At 38.9% G+C, this 23,158-nt stretch overlaps 1 protein-coding gene across 3 annotated transcripts in view; it reads right to left on the bottom strand.

Annotated features, from left to right (window-relative positions):
• Nucleotides 1–23,158, bottom strand: part of LOC105390355 (cerebellar degeneration-related protein 2-like) — a 62,335-nt gene that overhangs the window by 5,922 nt on the left and 33,255 nt on the right. The window contains exon 1 of one of the 3 annotated variants that reach the window (XM_011561645.3): nt 9,680–10,077. The exons of 1 other annotated variant lie outside the window; for it this stretch is intronic. In XM_011561645.3, the coding sequence (XP_011559947.3) occupies nt 9,680–9,761 (82 nt within the window). In that variant the 5' untranslated portion in view covers nt 9,762–10,077. Of the gene's footprint in view, nt 1–4,605; nt 4,906–9,679; nt 10,078–23,158 lie in introns of those variants that run through there. One more of the 3 variants, XM_011561644.3, reaches the window with a different exon arrangement.

Below are 23,158 nucleotides of genomic sequence, written 5' to 3'. Positions count from 1 at the left end.
ATTATTTACAACCTGTAGCTGCAGTTTTTGCGTCGAAACAGGTTATATTTTCCGTGTTGGCCCCTTGCCATCGGCTTAACAAACAAGTTGCCAGTTCTCGACACTAAAAACTTCCATGAAATGGAAATAAAAAAACAATTGAACATGTTTGGTTATGCGCCACCGGGCAGGTTAGGAAATGCTATTTCGCGCCATCAAACTGCATAATCGGCTTACTTAACTACCTTTATTACGATCCACATGCTAACTACCACTTTTAACTGTGTTACTAAGCACTTCCATGATATAATTGTTATGTTATGAATGATTTGTTTTTGTCAGTGTTTTCTTTCTTACAATAATAATGAAATGAGCTTGTAATTGAAAATATCCGCTATTAAGTGACTTAAACTTATCTCTAAACGCCATTGTAGAAAGTGACCGAACAATTTTGGCCATTACATTTGCACGTTAGCTATAGGATGGACACAGTATCTGTTAATTCAGTGTAGAATCGCGTACCATCACATGGGACTTGATGAGACAAACTATAGACAGTCAGATTCAACACTCTGTAGACTTCTATATGTACACAGTTATTGCTATTATCTGTACTAATATTTCATTTTAGACACATATTTCAAATTCTCATACATCGCCACGCCGCGCGAATTAGTAAGTGCCGTGTGTAAAGTTAACTTAAACTTACATAGGTACAGTTACGTTACTTCGAATGTATGGTACTGTGCTTTACTGCCAAGTGCCATAGGCGTATGTGGCGGAGAGACAGGCCATAGGAAAGTGTTGGTAAATAAAAATAAAATCGAAAGCGGTTGCTGGTTGCTAACAACCATAAGCAACAGATTGTTGCGTGGCTATCGATAATCTTTACTTTACTTTAACTTTTTACTGTAGTTTTCTTGCCTTGATTTAGCTACTTCTATTCTAAAGTCTGTGTGTCTTTAACTATACTTATGTTTCGCATAATAGGTCCGTACAAAATAAGGTTTGACGAACTCATCACCATTAGTCAATGTAAAAAATTGGTGAGTTTGTTTCTTGTAGGTATACTTAAGTTAAGTTGTAGTTGTCTGTACTTTCTCATACGAATCTCATCGTGTCGGATCACTATTCCGGATCTCACTAGTAGGTATATAGTATTGCGCGATAAGTAGTGAATATGCAGAATAAGTGTAGTCAGTAGTCCATAACAATAAAACATTAGCGATATAAATAACGTGGGTGAATAAGCAATAAAAACATGCAAGACTATAAGTACATTACTTAATGGCTTTCTTTATCTCAAACATTTTGATTTACTTCCCTGCAATAAGTATTGCGTCGTCTTTTTATTACAATACACTCCTTCCTTCTTTATAATACCTACAACATAAATAAAACTTATTTAGGACAACGTTTTTAATTAACAACGCATACTTAGGTGTTATTGTATCATCAATCACTCTGACTTATTATGTGCTAGCCATTAGCCATTTTCTATTCATTGTGATTGTATGAAATAAACAAAATATCTAATGTAAGTATTTGTGCCATCGGTCATAGTTCACCTATTGTGTGTTAGACCGACGGCGACGGACGTCGCAACAACTCATCACCTTTTTAAATGCTTCAATAAGAAATGATGAAAATTCAACTGAACAATACATTTCAAAACAAGAAAACATTTCCAACTTCGTTGAGTTGCGCAAATTGTAGAATAAATAATAAAATACAAGAAAATATTAATTACTTAATACACTGATAGGTAACAAAATACAAGCGATAATAAAATAATATAATAAATCGCAGCGCTAATAAAACTTCTAGAAGAACAGCCAGTAAATCAAAGTTGGGAATCGAAAGTGGTAGGTAATAGGCTCATCACATCTGTGTTGAAAACCCGATGGAAAGCTATACTTTTTTAAACATTGTGAGAGAGAGTCAAAACCATGACTAAACAATGGTAGTGTAGAAAGCTTCCCTTATGGAACCTGCGATGGAACTGGATGCGGGACGCTTGAGACCGCATCCAATCCGTGCTTAGTGGCAAGCCTATGTCCAGTTAGTAGGTAGCAACTGGATGAAGATAAGTTGGAGATAGATTAAATCTAGCAATACGAGTCAACTAGAATCTTCACAGATACGATAGTATAATTTTCAAAATTGCATGTTTTTGTCCGAGCAAGAACCGTTTATTTCCTGGTTCAAAGTTGCTTCGCTGTGTGCCCATTATGATAACTCCGTCACTCATTATTACTCTTGCTTTATTTGTATGTGTATTTAATGAGATATGAGACATTTATTGTATAATAAAAGATAGATAGCAACTGTACGCATACCAATGCTTTGCTCACCTCGCAATGACCAGAGAAATAAAGATTTTGCATGTACCCACGTAATAGTAATAAGCTTTTTATGTCTAGTAACTTTTGTTCGCAAGATAAAATTGAAATTAATTGTACCTACCTATTGATTGTAGCACTATATTTATGTATATATTTCAGTCGAGGAACCATAGTGCGCATATAAACCCTAACAGGTTTCTGACGCACTATTCATTTGTAACCTAAATGTATTTAATGTATTCTTAAATAAATAAATAAATAAAAAATAAATAGAAGTACCTACAACATAATTAATTAAAATCACGCTACTTTAATAAGCTCAAGTTTGAATAAAATTACTTAGGTATACCTACTTACAAAATATATTTTTATAATTAGATTCACGTAAAAGGTCCCTACATAGATACTTGCACTTTAAAATGTTGATAGTTTTTCATAAATTGTATTATACAAATATCATTTATGATAAAAAAAAATATACTTACTGATATAGCTAGGTAAAACTATATCAGAGTTCAAAAAAAACAATGAATCCACCAAAAATAAGCTGCTTAATGGTATTCTAACATTACTAAATAGCTAACTAACGATGATAGCTATTGTTAGCTTACTTCATTTATTTGCCAGAGACTAAAGACTGGACTTTAAACAATGCTTGTTTGCTATTCATAATTGACAAGTACTTACTTATAATTAGTAAACGGTTTTTTTAAGCTTACTAAAGTACACTCTTTGATTTGACTCTCAAAAAAGCATCTCGCAAAAGGCATAAAAACAACATACTATGGGCTCCTATGGTAATGTAATGAATTAGCCTTCCATACTATGTGCAATTAATTTGAGAAGATGTGTTTATTTTGTACTAGCTGTTCCCCCGCGCTTCGCTTCGCCTTAAAAAGTTTTCCCGTGGGATTTCCGGGATAAAAAAGCCTATGTTCTTTCCCAGGGTCTACACCATATGTATACCAAATTTCATTCAAATCCGTTCAGTAGTTTTGAAAGAGTAACAGACATACAGACAGACACGGTTACTTTCGCATTTATAATATTATTTAGGATTTATAACTCTTCAACAAAAAAATTAAATCACGCATAATTTTATGGCAAAAGCCGAAAAAAAAATATTTTGTCCAAGCATCTCTTCTCTAGTTGTTTTTATCGAATGTTCTGCACGCGATTTTAACCCGAAATGTTGACTAAACCCCTCTTACTAAAACTTACTTTAAATTGCTTGTAATAAAAATATTACTTACAACTGAAGGTTAAATTGCAGAGATCCCGTGACTGTATGTAGTAACAGCGTAATAATAGGGAGTATTTTGTAACTACATGTAACATTATATACACTCTAATTTTACCGGTTTTTGATACAACTACCTGTGTTTCATATTGGTTAATCTTTGGCACATCTAAAAAATCTATTGTCATTCTATCGTTTGATAGACCTCGGCGCTTAAGCAGTCCATCAGGGTATAATTAAGTCCTTACTAAGAAAATTACAGTATTTCTCTTGATTTGATCGTGTGCATGACAATGAATCCGTCTTCTTCTAGGGTATTGACTGAAAAGTAGGTCGTTAACTTATCTTGGTATTTTGTTAATGATCGCTATAGCAATGTAATAAGTATCACGAAAGTGGAGAATGACTTGGCCGTTGATCATTCGGTCAAGTTTTACTTTTATCTTTGGCCAATACCAGTTTCGGCGGCATTAAATTTTTGATAGTGAGTGACTCATTTAGGTCTTGCTCGGTGTTTTAATCGAAGATAAGTGGTGCAACGTCACTTGAATTAACATTTGACTAGAGATTACCAAAGCGGTGCACATATTTTGTCATGTGGAAAAGTTTTGAAAAAGTTTGCTATGTTGTTTGGTGAGGAGTAAGGATTATGTAGTTTTCTGCTGTTTTAATTTCCATTGAAAATATTTTTTTTTAAATTACGCATTACTTCAATTGTTTATAGACTTTATAGTAAGTAAAAAAAGTAAGTTAAAAAAAACCGATAACACAAAAATGCACCATTCTTAGAACAAATTATTAACGATGGGGACAGGAAATATCTATAGCACTCCATCGGAACCCCTGAATCTCCCCATCAAAAACATATTATTCCGGTATGGCCGGTAAAAACTGACTTCATGATGCGGAAAACCATTAGAGGCCAGTGCGTCACACGTAATAACTCCGACGTGAGCCTTCGAGTCAGCGGGTGAGCGCAACGACCGCCACTGCACTCGGGCCTCTCGCTCACAACCTTGGCCAAAGAAAGAGATAGCCAACCTTCGGTTCCTTGCAGGCACTCCAGCTCCACGGTGTAGTCCCACAGGTCCAGCGAGTTCAGCCCGTTCAGCTCCCACGAGTTGATGGAGTCGCCCTCCTGCTCCTCCCCCATGTTGCTAGCACAAGGTTCACTGTTCACCGTCGATGTCCATGGTAGTGGGACCGTGTCACAGTAAAGTGAAGTGCGTCTAGTGGTGAGCGGCGTGCCCCGGTCGACGGCGCCGCACCGACTGCGCGCCTCCCGCGCCGCTCGCCGCTATCACCCGCCAGACCACTTCAATCTCATTTCGATCGCGATTCTTTCGATCCACCAGGCGATCCCGCAACAAATTAATGAATGTTATCGTTACGCCGATGTAATGCATAGACCATGGCCGAAAAAACCAATGTAATCAACGGAGAAAGTGTTTTCGTCTCGAAATTCTGCCATTGGCAATCAATCAACAGATTTTAATGTCCGAATTAGTGGGTCTGATTATAGGTCTTGAAAGCGGAATGCTTTCTCACGGTTGTGTTATGATTTGGAGCGAGCTGACTTAGTGCTGGAATGCTGTTGGTTATCAGGTACGGCGGCGTGACCTTTACTAGGACAGAACCAATGCTGGAATAGTGGTATCACCGCAGTGATTGCAGTCACGTCTCCACGTCCTGGGCCCAACAGTCGCACTCTCCGTGCGGGGAGAGCGCGGATGCGGTCGCCGCTCCGCTCATTCCTGATTCAAGCGAATTTATCGACCACGAACGTCCCATTTACGCTCGAATTGTATAACAATTTCGTACGCTGCGTTCATTCAACCGAGCACTGTATAAAGTTCTGCTTTTATTGCACGTTTCAATGTAACTGGTGTAATCAGTAATTTATCTGTGACCTTAGATATCTGTATGTCTTCACTGTTATTAAAGCAGCTAAAGTTTTTATCGATGGACATTAACCTTGGATTATCTTCTTATGCTTTGTTGATTCGGTGTATTACTTGTTTGGTTACTAATCAACCGTAATTGAACATGATATTTTGAATGTACACACTTTAGGAATTAAGCCCTGACGATTTCAGTTCGTGACAAACTGCGATCCAACATAACACTTATACCCAGAGCAGTTTCGTCACTAAAGACTATTGCAGTGTATGCAGTGCTAAGATAATTTGGTCCAGATCTAAGTTGCGTTACAGTTTTGGTCTAAATTCGTGCACTAGCATAATATTATTATGCATAATATTTGTCTAGCTCTCGAGACCTCACGACATCGTAAACGATGCGTCTCGTAATTTGCATCACTCTAGCTCGTGCTCATCTCATACTGATTTTGTGTCGATAACCTGCTCCGATGAAAGCTACAGCGCATTGCTTATTGGAGATTATTTGACGTCTTGGCTAAGAACGTTACACGTTGAATAAAAAAATCTTAATTTGTTTCATTCAATTCGTTATCAATCAATCATTCGAATTATTCACGTTGTATTCTGGTGTAATTCGTTCTATGGGAAGAAAAAGTTACTTATAACATGGGCGCCATAAACAACTGTAAGTCCCCGATTCCTCCGTTGTTTCAGTCGCAATGTTTTCCTCGCAGTAATGTGATTGGTCAGATACACTCGGGTACACTCGATTGTGCTGCCAAAGTTTCATTGGAAGGCGACTACTAATTCCTAACATCACATCACAACCCATCACGTCCCCGCTCCTGGGGCACGGGTCTCCTTCAAATGAAGGAAGGGTTTAGGCCTAGTCTACCACGCTGGCCTACTAGTGCGGGTTGGAAGACCCCAACACAAGCATACTTGCTACCGAAGCGGCAACCGGGACCCACGGCTTGACGCGCTGTCCGAAGCACGGAAACGTCCAGAAAAGAACCACTTGAAATCGGTCACCCATCCAATCCAATGGCTGACCGTGCCAGTTGTTGCTTAACCTCAGTGGTCAGTTAAGATCACTGAAGCTAGCTCGACTACGAACGCTTCCTAAACACGTGAATAAATAATCAAACCACAGTAATCGCTTGCGTATGCAAGTCACATCGCGAGACTGTTAAATAATATGGCCTTTGTCCAAGGATCTGTTATATTGTGGAATGGTACATCTTGGCTCTAACCACAAAATGTCTCTCTTTGGTCTCTTCCCGCCCGTTTCTACCGGTGTTCTGCAATTTGTTGAAAGTCAAATCAATTTGTTTTAGAAAGTAGAATAGTGACCGCCGCCACTGGTAACGCTCTTTGCGAATATTATGCAAATTCTTATCGATAGCAATTTATTTGTTGCCTGCACTATTTTAAGGTTAGCTAGCTACCTTAGGCTCCGTTTTGTAATATTTTTTTCGGATAAGATTTAACGTGAATCTGAGTCATCCTGTTCTTTAATAAGGTCATACACAGCTCAAGGAAATTTGCTTATTTTATTACAAACAAGTTTAAAAGAAGCCTGTAAACACTCAGCTATGTTTATGCGTTTAAAGAGTTACCTTCCTACTTGTAGTATGTAAATAGCGTTTTAAGACTTAAAAGCAATTTAAAAACAGCATGTGTGTGGTGTTTTATGCACTCTTTGACTATAAAATGGGAAAGTGTACTCAAAAAAAGATCGGTAGATAGATAGATGGTGTAACTACATGTTTCGTTCCATTATCAGTAAATAGGCCACATGTTGTTTAAAGTGGTCCATTTACGCCGTTTGCTGCGTGTGCGCAAGTAACGAGCTCAATTAAACCACTTCCTTCAGCAATTACGAGCCCAATCCTCTCATGAAATTGAAGAGCTTAATTTAGGGCTGATTTTTCAATAGTCAGATAAGTGTTATCTAAGGAATAAAATTGTTGCTGTCACATCAGAATGTTTGTATTAGACAATGACAGCAACAATTTTATTCTTCAGATTACACTTATCTGACCATTGAAAAATCAGCCGTTATAAGTATACTTATATTTACTTATTTCATTTTCAAAATTTTGCACATTCACCTTCAGTGAGCCCACTTTAAATTCGGATAAATTATAACGTGTTAGTATTTAGATTATGTTGAGTCCTTGAAAATGCCCCCCTACTCCCTATAATGGACCCTGTTACGCTAGTTATAATATTATTTTATACCCTCTTTGTTACGAAAACACCAAGGAAGATAAGGTGCAGCAATTCACCACCGTGTAATTTTGCTAGTTAAAACCCAATGTTTAAACGGATATTTTGAAATAAATTACCTACAACATAATATATGAAGTAAAGGGAGCTATTGAAATCAATATCGGAACTGAACCACGCAACATGTGCACAACATGTGTAACATGATACTGTATTGAACAATACGTTCAATGTCGTAGGACCAGCAGAATTAGCGTCTAAGTAGGCGCTAACAACTTATAACCTACTTGTAAATACATACATATTTTATGATTTAGGCGAAATAATACTTTGAGGTAGATAGGTAGGTACGAAGCCACATACACAACGGAACTAGTAGATATCTACATATTTTAATACATGAGTATCCATAAAATTATAGTTCAACGATTTAACACTGCTCCAAGATCAAAAGAACAAGATAAATAAATCGTTATAAAGGTCATAGGTACAGGTAGAGAAGACAAAAATAAACAGAAAGTTAAAGCCAAACTGGTCAATGCCAAATAGCATGCAAATAAACTGCTGACCAAAGTCCTATTGAGGTGTTTATTCGCGACACTAGAAGACTCAAGTTGCGTTTGAATTCATGCATTATGCATAGGTACAGTTTATGTTGCATTCTGTCAACGCTTAGCAACTACCTAGCAACATGTTGAAACCTAGCCGAAGATAAAAACTCCCGACCAAGTATTTTAGTTCAGAACACTTCAGTTACTTTTTCAAACCATAAAATAATAGTTTTTGGAAGTACTAGTTTTATTGCAACAACTAGGTATACTTACTTACTAAAATTGTACTTATCACAACACTTATCGTGCATGGCCTTTGAACAAGAAATATAATGATAATGAAATAACGGAAGAAACATTGACAAATGAATTAATTAAAAACTCAATGCTGCATCTTATAGTTTTTTCTTCTAAACTTAAAATTCGAACGTCTCTTTATGAATGACTTGCGTGTTACCAGCCAGTTACTAAAGCAATAACGAGTTCCTAAGAAAAATGCATTTAGCCGCCTCGACCGACAAACCAAACGATCGGTTTACCTAATTAGTTCCCAAACAAGTTGATCATGGTGACTCGTATCGATTTTAAAACCCTACAAACGAGGCAGACAAAGGGGAATCGGGGTGAATGCTCTCTGGTGCGATTGCCACTGGTGGGGCACGGAATTTTAAAGTTGCCATTTTAAACAGGATACCGACTGGACCTGCCCCGAACCGGCCCTGTTTGGATGCACTTGTCAGCTCAAGGTCAGCTTCTGATGCGTCATGCAGTCGAAAAATACACCGTAGCTATTGGGTCCTATAATAGGATAGGGACTCCATGCTGTTTTGTTTGCAGCCACCCGGTAGAACAGTTTTTAGTTAATTGCGCACAATATGGTAGAAAATTCTGCGCATATTTTAATGCAGGTCAAACTTGTAGCGAATACGTACACACATACTTAGGTACCTACCTATAGACTCAATGAGAACCACCAGCTGATGTCATGCATTTTCATTCGTTCTAACAATACACATGTGAACAGGTATTAGTTAGGTACAATTGGAATCTTCCTATTGTGACTGTGTCATCGATGGTTGTAAAAGAATAAGGTATGATTACGTTACTTGAATGTCAATCAATTGAATGCGTTGGAATTCTCGATGTTCCCACGCTTCAGGCGAAATATTCATAATTCACGCGAATAGTCGCGATACCGACAATATTCACGCAAACAACAGCCTGCATTGGGCTTCAGGGAAAGCGCAAGTGTTTTTATACGCAGCAGAAAATCAATATGAAGACAGTCACATGGTAACATGGTAACCTCCAATGTACTTGATTCATCCATCATCGGTCATGACCTTTTCTGTCTAAGTCTTACATTTGCAAAATCTCAAAACGCAGTCTAGGTGCTGTCTAGTTCACCCACTAACATGGCAGCTTGATCGATGTTCTAGAAAACAAACTCACCGTCCAACATGGACCGCCGTGACGTCACATTGTCGTCCTCCAGGGCCCCGGGAGCTCCAGGCTTCTCCTTGACCACACTCATGTCTGTCCACACGCACTGGCACCAACGACACACTCAAATCACTATTTATTTACGACACATCGTATGCTAAAAGCACTCGGGCACTGAGACACTGCGTGTATCACTGATCCATTTTTTCGGGTAGCAACCCTCGGCGTAGATGCAGGGGTGAGGGGGCCGAGACGGCGCACGGGGGAGCGCGCGTTATCGCAGTAGCAGTACGCAAATAACTGGCCTCTGTAATCAAGCGGTCGGCCGCCGGCGCCGTGCATCGGCCGTTCAATGTCAGTATCGAATGGACCTATCAATTATGCGACAGCGGCAAGGAGTTGTTTCGCAAGTGCCGCGTCTCTCGCGGACATGCGTCAGCTGGCGGCTCGCGCATGCGTGCCTGCGCCGCGCTGTATCGACGCGGTGGCTGTGGCGACAGACGGACGCCGACTCACTCAACTCCTCACATGATTATTAATTAAATTGCTCAAACAGCTGAACCGCCTCGACGCGATCTTATCAGGGTCCGTGTAAGCAAAAATAAATGCGGCTATTACCCGCAGGACCGGCCTCGCAATGCAACTGAGATGCTGGCTGGCTTGCCGTCATAGGTACTATTAATCTGACTCGGCCTACTGTAATTAAAAGCTAATAGGTGCGTCAAGTGGCAAAACGGATAGTAATTAGATGTTTTATATCTGACAGATCTAAATGAGAGGTTAGCAACATAGAAAGTTTGGTATTGGAAAGAAAGTCTCATTTCATAATGTAATTGCTAAGACTATTTCGCCAGGCGTCAAGCCTGGCCCAGTAGTCATAGCAATCGCACGATCTGCAACAACAACTAAAACAAGTGCCTGGAAAAACTTAATGCGCTGTGTTTGTAAACTGTGTATTGCTATGTAACCGACGCGACGGCATGAGCTTTCGATTTCTTTCTCTCTTTTCTTTTCATTAAACTTTATAACAGAAAAATTGGCGCACAATAAATAAAAGTGAAAAATAATAATAAGTTAAGTAAAATTAATTAACAAATAAACATGCAAAATAACAAAATACTTCACCTAATCAAAAAGACCTCCTCTTATCGTACCTGGCTCAAAGGTTCCCATAATGCTGGCTGCATTGCCTCGCTGTATGGCTAGGGAGATTCTTTGAGCCAGATACGATCCCGAGCGTCGGTCTTGGCCTCGCTCCCTGAGGCGTCGGCTGAGGCTCGACAAAAACTGTTTTGCCTCAAAACCCCACACTCCCGTTGTTTCGACGGCAAAAGGCACAAATATATAGGTTTTTGATAGCATGCTATATTTGGCATGCTTAGCGGTCGCAGCACTTTCAGCAGCAGACCCAGCGATGCGTTTTGTGCTACCGACATGAGATGCGGCAAAAGTGCTGACGCAAGTCGCATCCCACAGAAGACTTTTACCACGCTCCCAGGGCACCAACGTTAAGCCGTCTGGGCGCTTGCCGTCCGTGCGGCTCAGACCCGGCGGCTCCAGCACGCACGGGATGTTTGCTGAATTCAGAGCCCTTCTGATCAGGTCGTTGAGAGCGTGGTGTCGGGGGAATCTGCCGGCGCATCTGCCGCAACTCAGGCCGTGGTGACCATTAGCCTCCACTCCCACACCGCAAATGCATCTGTGCGGCTCGCAAACGTCACATCCTAGTCTCAATGCCACCGCCACCCGCAATGTGTCGTTATCCAGTAGTGTGCCGAGAACTGGAGACGGTAAAGCATGAAGCCATGCGCCCGATTCTGGCTTTGCTGCAGCTTTCACCCTTGCTAAATGTGCTCCAGACACGCTGTCCTCGAGCTTCTTGAGTGCAACCTTGCACTGAATGTCGTCCCAGCTCCTTTGGGTATCGGGCCTCGCGGGAGGATTGCTTAGAGGGCAAAGGATCGTCCAGGTTTGTAAGGCCTCCTCGACAAAAGGAATCTGAAACTCGTCACCATGTTCTGAAAGAATGCGAGTGACGATGTTCTGAAAGAATGCGAGTGACGATAAGTTAAGTTAGTTCTGTTGGTGGTTGTTGGAATAATATAATTGTTAAAAAAATAAGTTGTAAGCATGGAAGTAATGTATGGTTGAATGAATGGTTGTAAGTATCTTTTTGGTAAATGTTTGAAATATTTATTGATTCTTCTTCTTTATGTAGGTAAGTATACCTAAGTAAGTACTTAAGTGCTTATCTCATTTCTGAATACAAACACAAATCATCCTTAACATTATTATTTATAAAAAAAATAAGGTCCGGTTCGTGACTGTGACTGACCCGACCAAAAACAACAAACCAAAAAACCCAACAAATCAAAATTCACAGTCACAGGCCTCATAATATTTTATTTTACCAAATTATATGTTTTTTTCTTCAATAATCTAATGGGTTCCGCTCATCTCGCATAATCTTTATTGACCAAAACTCATTTCGCATAACTCGTATGGTCTAAACTTTTTTGGACGAACCATCACTTTGCCAAGACTTATGTGGCATAAGGCTCGTTTCGTCTAAAACTCTTTAGGCACAATCTTTAAACACCTAAGTTTCGTTTGCTCAAATTTATGTTCGTCTATACCTATGTATAATCTTGTTTCTCCTAATGTTATCTTAATAAATAATATATTAAGTATGTAGTAAATGTACAAATTGTGGTATTTTTCTCCTACATCCCGAAAATCACGATATTGTATGATCAAAAAATCGAAAGTTAACGACCAATATAATTATTACAAACCCCATGAGATCGAAACCTAAAAATAGGTGCGACGACGAGCAAAGCGAGGAGGAGCGTGTTAGGTGCACATGTTCATCAAAACCAAAGCGGAGCGCAGCGAAGCGGAGCGGAGCGTTTTCCAAACAGCGCAAACAATACAAGGCACCAGTTTGCGCTATGTAGGGAGACTAGGGAGACGCTCCGTCAAAGTTAAAGCCAAACGAATATTATTACTTTGTATAAACCTATGCCATAGCATTATTAGGCTATTCAAGATTTGGCCATACCATTATTAGGCTAAACAATGTTATGCGAAATAACTTTTTACTAAACGAGATTTATGCCATACGATTTTCGGCGTAACGAGACTTTGACCAAACGTTACTATGCAATACGAGATTAGGCAAATAAATCTTATGCCAAAAAAGGTAGAACCTAATCTAATACATAAAAAACTTGATAATTCGCACCCAAGAGCCTAAAAGTGTGAGGCAAGTTTCCAATGACATCACTTTCAATTCACTTGTTAATTTTATGATGTCAACTTTATTTCTAAACTATCCACGTGTAAACCGTGTAAGGTTCTAACAATTTCCTAACGTCAAAGTGGTAGTATACCTATAAGATGTAATGTCCTCCTAGCTCCTCCTCCTAATCTCATTTTGAGATCAGCCATCTACGCAGGAGTAGATTATAGTGCCCAAGTGTGTGCGCAGTACACAGGAGCACTCTCTGTTCCATCACTCTCATAGCCCAATGGGACGAATTGTCTGACACGACTGGAGAGAGCTAGGCGCAGGACCGACTGCTAGCTTTACATGCCCATCCGACAGCATGGATCGTTTCACTGTTTCGGACATCATGTGATCAGCCTTCTATGTCCTAATCAAACTTGGAACCACAATTTTAAAAACACAAATTGATGGTCCCTCCCGGGAACCGAACCCGGGACCCCTGGGTCGTGAAGCGAAGCTTCTACCACTAGACCACAGAGGCAGTAAAGATATAGAAATATTCCTATACGTTCCCAATTCAACCACACCCATTAATAGATGAGCGGTTTGTAACTTCTTGACAAGGTACAAAAGTGTACTTATAGCTACTAATTAACTGCACTGTACCTTTATCAATTTCTTTAGTGAGTATATACATACATAACTGTGTATATGTATATAAAATAAATAAATAAAAAATAATAGAAAGATTAATTAATTATATAAACCCAATGAAAGTTGAATCTTTGCAGACAATTAACGAGACAGGAATCGATTATAGAATTCGCTCTAGAATTACGCAACGATTCGCACACGACATCATTAATCGCACGAGAGTTAGACCATTTAGCGAGAACGATAAAGAACAAAGGGTTATTCTCAAAGCAGACAAAGTTCAACAATAGCCGTATTATTCTGGAGGCCTCTTTACGCAACTAAACGACGATTAAAATAATTAATGACCAAACCTAATGAATTACATGAAAAGTATTGCGTAATCAGCGCACATTGACACAATCAAGAGATAGGTAGGTGGAAATGGTTTGCTTGGGTGGTTTGTTTGTAGGTCTACATATCCACGATCGGTATAGGTACAACCTGCCTGCGGAATTCATTAGTATTTTATTGTACGGTTAATTGAGAATTATTTTAATACTGACTTACACATTATTATTACAAAATTAACACGACATTGGCTTTTATAGTAGGTAAGTACTTACCTAAAAAATAACTACTTACCAATAGTACGAATCCTGACCCCGGGTTGGGGTCATTGGTTAGCTGGAGAGTTTTTTTTATTGGTTTCTACAGGTTTCAGAGTCAACGCCTTTCTGCTTACGATTCCACTTTTTGACAACTTGCAGGTATTGTACTTAGGTACTAGGAATACATTCCTGCCACACCTCATTTCAATTGCTGTTTACAGCTAGATTATTGCCAGGCAGCCCCATTTCCACTGCAAGGCAAACACGTAGCACTCACTTAAGCTCATATCTATAGTAATTTTGTACCAGTTTTTACCAGTGCGTGCGCAATAAGCTTAGAAAACCCCGGAACGTTATTATAGAACCTGTATTTTAAAGGAAGTCGACAAAACCAGATAGAGTTCTCATCTTATTATTTATTTGTAAGTCATCGGCCTCGAAAGTGCCGCATTTGCGATGGAGGAGCTATTATAACATAATATTTATAATACAAAAATAACAAAAAAAAAAGTAAGTAAGTATCGTAAACATGCAGTACCATGCTAGACCTCCTCCAAAACAAGTGAGAATCTGAGTCAACTGTCGCAGTAACCCTTAGTTTGCTCGCCCAAACTCTTATGTTCTATGGTGCGGCTGCTGACTGTTTTAAGCAAGCAAGGAGAGGAACTCACATCAGACACGGTATGACATTTTTAACTACCGAGTACCGATCAACCCAGCAATTCCATCGATCATCGATCAACAATTTCTCCATTATATTAGCCAGACGTAGACACGATGACATAGAACTGCCTCAAATACATCTTCATCCTATAGAGAAAAGATCTGGCCTCCTATTAGCTGTCAAACACAACGTAGATTACAGATTATACTGTGGCTCGAGTGGAGAAAAGTGGAACAATAGCCATTTTCTAGTCTCACGCGGCTGGACACGCGATGGGTAAAAAAGTGGCCTAATATCAAAGCATCTATAGATCGATCAGGATTTCGATCGCCAAGCAGTCTGCTGTATCTGTATCTACTTAAGTAGTAGCAGTAGAAAATAGTGCAAACTCACGCAATTTCCAACCTCCTTTTGTGAATGCGATTCGTCAGCCAGCCAGTCACCAGCGCTGTGATTATTTTAATAATAATCATAGCATTGTGCCGAGTCGGAACGCTTTTGCTAACATGATAAATACACAAATAAATGCTTTTTTCATCTATATTTTAACGTCTTTCTGTCTGTCTGTTATTAGAATGTAGGTAGGTAGTGTGTTTATCATTTTCCCTAATGTATTTGTCCCGTGTAACCTGTGTATTATGTATCTATCATATTAATAATTAATTTATATATTTTATGCTTGTAACTACCTAGTTAGGTATATTCTTAGGAAACTAATCAGTAGTAAGTAGATACCTAGTTAGAATTGATTTTCTTATGCGACCGGAGACACTTTGCATCTTTTTCAAGATTAATGGTTCTATTTAGAACAGTGATTGGCGCCGGTAAAAAGCGTTGCGTGTGTAAAACAGCAATTATAAATTGACACTTATTGCTAGTTTATATGCAGTTTTTATTATTATTAGATCACATCTTACTAATTCATGTTGTAATTGATAGTTACTGTGTGAATGCTATTGTGTTCTCACCGTCGGTTAACTGCTTAATCAAATTTATAACCGAGTCAAGAGAAGATATAGATCTTGTTTATTCACTTGCGCTTTTATTATTATTATTAAACATTTATTTTCAGATATAACATCCATAGTGAATTAGTAAAAGTTGTAAGTTTCATTGTAAGTTTAAGATTTATAATAATTATGTTAAAAATCATTAATTGATGCCTCAACATAGTTAATGAACATAAATTGTTGACATATGCATCAATGAATTTTTTGTAGGCTCATAATCTAGAATCTGCCAACTTATGTGTATTAAAATTAAAATCCATCCTCCGAGCGTTTTTAAATTTCCGCGTAATTTTATCAACTTGTGCATCTTGTTATTTTCCAGTGACAAAGTAAATTAATGTAGTACCTACCTAGTTATGTATTGTGATCATCACGAGAACGAAATAAGAATGTCTCGTTTTATCAGGAAGCGAGCTTGTTAGATTTATGGTACCCTACCGGATTACACGACGAAAGAGAAAATTACCAAACAAAAGCTTAACGAAATTAAATTAGCTGAGAACAAACTGTAGAACTGCACGACAACTACAATGAAACTAAATGATAATGAGATAAATAGACAATAATATGAGGCGGACATATCGCGTTGTTTTTTCATTTACAGATGTATCGTCGTGTCGGTGAAACACATAGACTTAGTATATACTAGCGTATATACGCCAGTATATACTAAGTCTATGGTGAAACATTATGTAGCTGGAAAGACATGCCGTTGAAACTTGAAAGTGACAAAAAGTCCACATACGTGAAAGATTCGGTTAGGGAAATCGAAAGAAATGAAACCTCCTGTCGATTAAACGTCCAATGGCGAACTGGCCGTGGCAGAACAGTTGCTGATTCAAAATAAAAGTAGGTATAGTTAAAAATACTTGGTATATATACTCGTAGGGTGAATACTGTAGTGTAGATTGAATTTCATGAGGAAATAAAAAAAGCCTTACTGAAAAAAAAAATTGTTAAATATTTATCCAAGTCGTAAATTTAATCTCTCTCCTACTTGGGTTTCCTACAATATGTATAAATCTGTAACTTGCTACAAACAGTCAATCACCCCACCTTAAAACGACAAGTTTTTGTAAAACTAGTAAGGGCTTGGCTATAACGATATGGGAGAACACATTATAGTTATATCCATGTACCTATGTACATATAATGCCTTTGATAGCTATTAATGATTTCATAAGTTATCTGACCAGTTTGGAAAACTCACTATCTTACTTTATAGGGGAATTTAGGTATGAAAAAACACTAAAATAACGTGAAAATGTGAAATGCTGTAGTACCTATGAACTTGTAGATAAACTATATAAGTACCTACTCTCGGGAGATAGGTAAGTACTTCACCGTGATATTTTCAGGAATGTATTACTTTAAGGGCCTGTTAGGTTAAGCCGGTTTCACAATGTCTGGATAATAGCTACCTATGAGATAAAAGGCATGCTGTAACTCTCTGTAATTATGTTTTTGACAGGGACAGCATGTTTTTTATCCCACATGGCTACCTAAATTATCCAGACATTGTGAAACCGGCCTAACAGTAGTAAGTAACTACCATTCACACTATGGTCACACTCTATGCTGAAACTAAAGTAAATAATAGATAAACCGGAAAGGTGGAAAGAGGCCCAATACCAAGATATCCGAGGATCGTGATAACCCGCCGCCGCCAGTGAGGAAGGAAAGTTAAACAAATGGTTAGGGCACCAGTTTATGTTCCCCAAACTTATTGGATCGATGACTTGAAGAAAGCCGACTGACCGAATGTGGTTGGTAACTATGAAAAATCACGTGTAATTTTCACGAGCTAGAAGGCCTAGCACGGGGCGCAAGACTCCAAATTATTGTCAAGCATGACAGCTTCATATAAATTTTGTTTGTTTTGCTCTTTAACTAATGGTCGCGATTTTTTACCAAATACGGATAAAAAAACTGGGCTTTAGATGCGACTTCAGAGCTTTATTTAACTGTCTTCAGTGAAATTACATAATCTTCTTATCTTGTTCATACTATCCGCGGGCAGTTTGAGAAGCACTTGTCAAGGAAATTGATATCTGCGATTCGAATTCGCAGTCTATCGCCTGCGCACGCGCAATGAATCGCGGCGGCGGGCGGCGGCGCGCCTGAGGTCACTCTAGCTTGAGGAAAACTAAGCTTCATACTTGCAATAAACGTAACATGTCATGTGTCACAGGTCTCATTTGTGCATTTTTATTACATTTACAAGTTACACGATCACGTCTTTAGTACACTCAACCCTATTTCATAGTTTAATATCCTTCCAACCCAAGTTGTCTGAAAGAAATAGCTTTTCGTTATAATCTCCTTTATGTAAGAAAGAGTTATATTTATACATATATTTACATATACTTACTAATAAAGAATATATCTATCAACATAGAGTCACCCTCCAGTAGCGGCGCACGCGCCTCGACTCGGCGCTGCGGTCCATCGTGTTTACTCAGCTACGCTTAATGTTTGATAGCTTTGTTGTGGTTTTGCTATTACCTATATTCTCAAATCATATTGAAGAAAGATTCGAATAATACATAGGTTCACCTGTAGTATAGAAAAGTACCTAGGTAGGAAATCAGTGCAACAAGAAGAAAGCCTCAACGATTTGTATGTGGATAGAAATACAGTTTCACAAAGCAAACAAGCCTCTTTAAGAATGGGATAATCCAATGAAACCCGCCTACAGCGAAGTTTCCCCTCTCATACAAATATCTGTCTCAGTATACGACAACAGTACAAGATAAATAGTCCTACATTCGAAAGGTAACCAATTTGCTTGTCCGCCGCACTCCCTGCCAAGAAAGCAAAATGATTTGTTGGCTAATGGGTATGTAGGTGGACTATGATGGAACTAACTGCACTATCATACTATTACCAGCCTGACATAATGCTAACAATGCTACGGACACTTACTTAACAAGATTAAATGATATGGAAACACCTATTAGAGTGACACTGATGCTCATCATGTGATGTAACGGCATAGCATTTAAACGTATTACGATGATGTTACAAATCAATGATGATGTTAAAGTAATTTTATCTTCGCCGGAGGGGACGGTTATTGATCCACCCACGATCACGCTGAATGATCACGAATTAAATACTTAACTATACTTCCAATATTGCTTAATACGAAAGGAATACAGCATAACATATCAACATGGAGATAGGTTTATGCAGGTACCAGGTATCTAGATTGGAAGTGAAGGCAGTAGAAACTTAGAAAGTATCTCAGGTGTCCTCCATATAATGGGTGACCCGCAGTAGGACCCTCAAAGACTATTCCCACAACTTTCGCCCGTCGGCGCTGAAGCCGCGTTTACTCGAGATCGAGAACCTGGAGGGTTACTCTATACTGACGAAAAACGAACGTACGAGAGCTATCGTGCAATCGGCACGCTCCGAACTTCGTTTTTCGTCATATAGAGTGACCCCCTTAAGCCACGGGGCGGTCACGACTCCGCGCGACGACTGTGAGCTCAAGGAATCCGTGACGACGCCGTAATCGATTCGACACAGGACAGTGAGAGTCCATGATCGACGAATGCCGAGATCACCGACACGATGCTCCAAGTTCAAACGAGAGGAAGTCTCGGAGACACGAAATAATAAATAGACTGTGAATTTTGTAACTTGTAACGCGATATGTGTAGCGTCGCAGCGTTATTTAACACGCATTGCCCCATGCATTGTTCCATATCTTCGTTAGTATTTGTTTACAGTCTATTTAATTGATAAAACAACACATCTGCATGTTAGATAACAGTATTAGATAAATGTATTGCACATCGACCCCCAGCGTGGGAAACTTTCGCTGTCTGCGATTTGAATTCAATCTGTACGATAAATGTAACGAAACTGCACGCTAACAATGTTTACACAGCAATTATATCTTGTAAACGTCTGAAGTTATGAACATTCCGGGCAGGCAGCGCCGCTGTAACGAATGCGAATACGGTGATCGGAACACATCGATAGGCAAATCGGCAATCGATGCAAATTAATCGCACATAAAAACGGTTATTGTTTAAATTTCGAAACGCTCGAGAGATTAAAAAATAATAATGGATGATCTTTGTAATATTATATATACAATCTCCCACGAGTAAAGTACAGAGGAAAGACCAAAAAGTATAATCCGACATTCATCTGAAATAATTATATTGGATGGAGAAATTTAAATCTACACTTTCATTTCCGCGAATCCATAATAAATCAAACTAGTGTATTACTAGTACCTAACCTAAGATACGTAAATTCAATAATAAATAGATAAGCGAATGTCACAAAGATAGTATTTAACTGTTAACACGTTAAAGTAAAAACACATCAAGCATGTATTGAGGTTTAATGAAAATAGCTTTGAGGTCATAGAGATCCGACGGTAAGCTTTCCCCATAGAACATCTAACATTAGCCACTGCCAATGTGTCTTGATAGTGATACAGGCCTTACAGGCTTTAGTTAGGTGTGTAGGTGTAGGCGCTAATTCCTTGTGTAAAATAAATGTGCAATGGAATAAATGAAGAAATGTGAATCTCACTTAAATTAATCAAAATCACGCACAGACTTCTAAAAAGAACTTGGCTGGTAAAAATCACAAGAGCTAGACTATGATTATCTATGGTGACACGATTGGCTTGATTATTAGCAGTAGATCGATAGATCAGTGACTGGCCAGGGTGCGCCGAACAAGTCGTCACATCAGGAGAACAATGGCTAGGACTGGCGCCCCGTGCTAGGCTAGCAGAGGCAGGTGATACGTCACTCGAGAACCTTCTGTGCCTTTGTGTTCTGTGCCCCCAAACTATAAAACAATAGGAAGTAGGTACCTAGTTATAACTAATGATAAGGCAGTGATGTATGATAGATCATATCATATACCTTTCTGAAAAATACTTAGGTAATAATTATCATTGTTACTTGCTACTTTAGGCTTGGCTACTCCATTTTATAAATCTATAGATACGAATTCCGTGAACAAATATTATCTAAGATGGACTTATGTCAAAGACAGTAGGTTCCTTTTCCTTCCTACTACCTATCTTACGCTCCTGGGCAGAAATGCATTACCAAGTTACATTTAATTCCCCAGAAAGAAAGTTATGCAATAGTAGCACGAGTCAGGAAATTATTTACCACTTTTCATAGGACGCTGAAATGATATTTTATAAACATTCTGATACTGCTTTTATTACACCCTCTGTATGTTTTACAACGCAAATAAAATATTTGATACCGCTCCCAGACCAATAAAAGATTTACAGTACTTACTCACAAAAAAGTACCTACTTACTTAAAAGTCAATCATCAGTTTGGTTGGAAAGGGAAGAGACGTTTAATTGTGGTAACCAATTTTATGTGTGAAAATTAGGCACATAGTTTGGTAACTACTCGTAAGTGATCAATTATCTGACTAATTATTTCCAACCAACAAAATTGTTTACTTAATCTCTTTGCCATTTAACACTTGTCGTGGCATAGTTGGCTACAATTATTGATAAAAACTATAAATGAATAGAAGACATGACACGAAAACATTTATTACGGAACCATGCGTACTACGCCAGTGCCCTTATTTTGTATTAGCATTAGCACAGATTCAATATTATCTAGTTGCCCGTGAGTGTAGTTGCACTGCACATAATTATGACATGGCACTTTGGCAGGTGGAACTTTTTCATTGCCCGTGAGTGTATTTCATTGATCGGGAGTGTACCTATTATTAGACGGCGAATATATTATCTACTCACTAAAGTCCTATACATGCACCTATAGGTAGTTAACACACACTCCGGTTTTTTCGTAGAGAAAAACTGGTAGTACGGTTCATCAATCGAAAGTCCTAGGAAATGAAACTTCTGTAAAACCTCTTTAGTCTAGGAATTGAAACTTCTGTAAAACCTCTGTCGGATTCCCATATTTCCCGTCCAATTTGATGGCCTAGTGTAGGTTTTAAAACACCGATCGAGCAGTGAAAATCGACGCAAATTTATATGGCGTAGGCACAGGTAGTGTATAGCGCGAATAGGTACAGCTAGGTGGCGACTCCTTCGCGCAATACAAATTCGCCTTTACTCGCCATGACTCGAATGGAGTAAAAACTCGCACTCCGCACGCTGTGCCTGATGGTCACAAGAAGCGTGAAGAGGAGTCTCGTTGCGTAACGGATGCGTGACACCTGCGCCGCGCACCTGCCTTCCTTATTGCACTGGCAAATTAATATCGCCTAGTGGCAAGAAGGTTTAATGAAACTTTAAACTTATGTCGACATTTAACCTCTTACTGCTCCCACTATACTAACTACAGATACTACTGTCAAGGGATGACGGCATAGATTTACGTCGATACGAAGTAATCTGCATCTAAACATCGCATCCAGTGGCGTGCTTTGGGAGACGCCTACGTCCAGCAGTAGACTGCTATAGGCTGATGATGATGATGATGATGATGTAATTTGCAACCATTCCAGCATATTCATATTATAAATATTCTCCAGGGATAGCTTCAGACAAAATGTGAGTCTCACTTAAATTACTTAATCAAAATCACGCACAGACTACTAAAAAAAACGTTGGTGATAAAAAAAACACAAGAGCTAGACTATGGTTATCTATGGTGACACGACTGCTATAGGCTGATGATGATGATGATCATGAAGTAATCTGCAACCATTCCAGCATATTAATATTATAAATATTCTCTAGGGATAGCCTCAGACACTACAGACGTATGAGATACCATTTAACTTCACCTCTTAATTCCTACAAACGACACAGAGTCGAAAGTGTAACGTCTAGCTAGAACATACCTAGCACCCTCACCATACGCAGCAGCCTTCCTCAACGATTGCACACTCAATTAAAATCACTTACTTATACGGAGACACGTTAAATTGTCTAGCCTCAGTAAACCGCTTTAGCAATAAGCCAGGGGGTCACTCTATATGAAGAAAAACTATGTTTCGGAGCGCTGCTACGCGAACCACGACTCTATCAATATACCTAATATGTATTAAACGTGTCGATTGCCCTAAAGCTCTCGTTCGTTCGTTTTTCGTCAGTATAGAGTAACCCCCCAGTGTCGGCTTAGAAAAGCTTACACGCATGGTGCAATCGGGAAATTTCATAAGTCTGCCTGCGAGCTTTTCTGTTAGGTTCACACCTGAGAACAAACTTGAGTACTTCTACAATTACCTATTACTTACATTTATTACATTATAATAATGCAGCGCTGTGATTTTATGAATTGTTTTCACTTTCTATCCTTTGGAACCTACCTACTGACTGAATAAGGGTGAGTCACGAGTTTGCTGGGTGCCTGACTG

The sequence above is a fragment of the Plutella xylostella genome, chromosome 10, assembly GCF_932276165.1.
Source record: "Plutella xylostella chromosome 10, ilPluXylo3.1, whole genome shotgun sequence".
Taxonomy (NCBI): Eukaryota; Metazoa; Arthropoda; class Insecta; order Lepidoptera; family Plutellidae; genus Plutella; species Plutella xylostella.
Note: the sequence above shows the minus strand (reverse complement) of the source record. Positions and strands in the feature narration are given on the sequence as shown.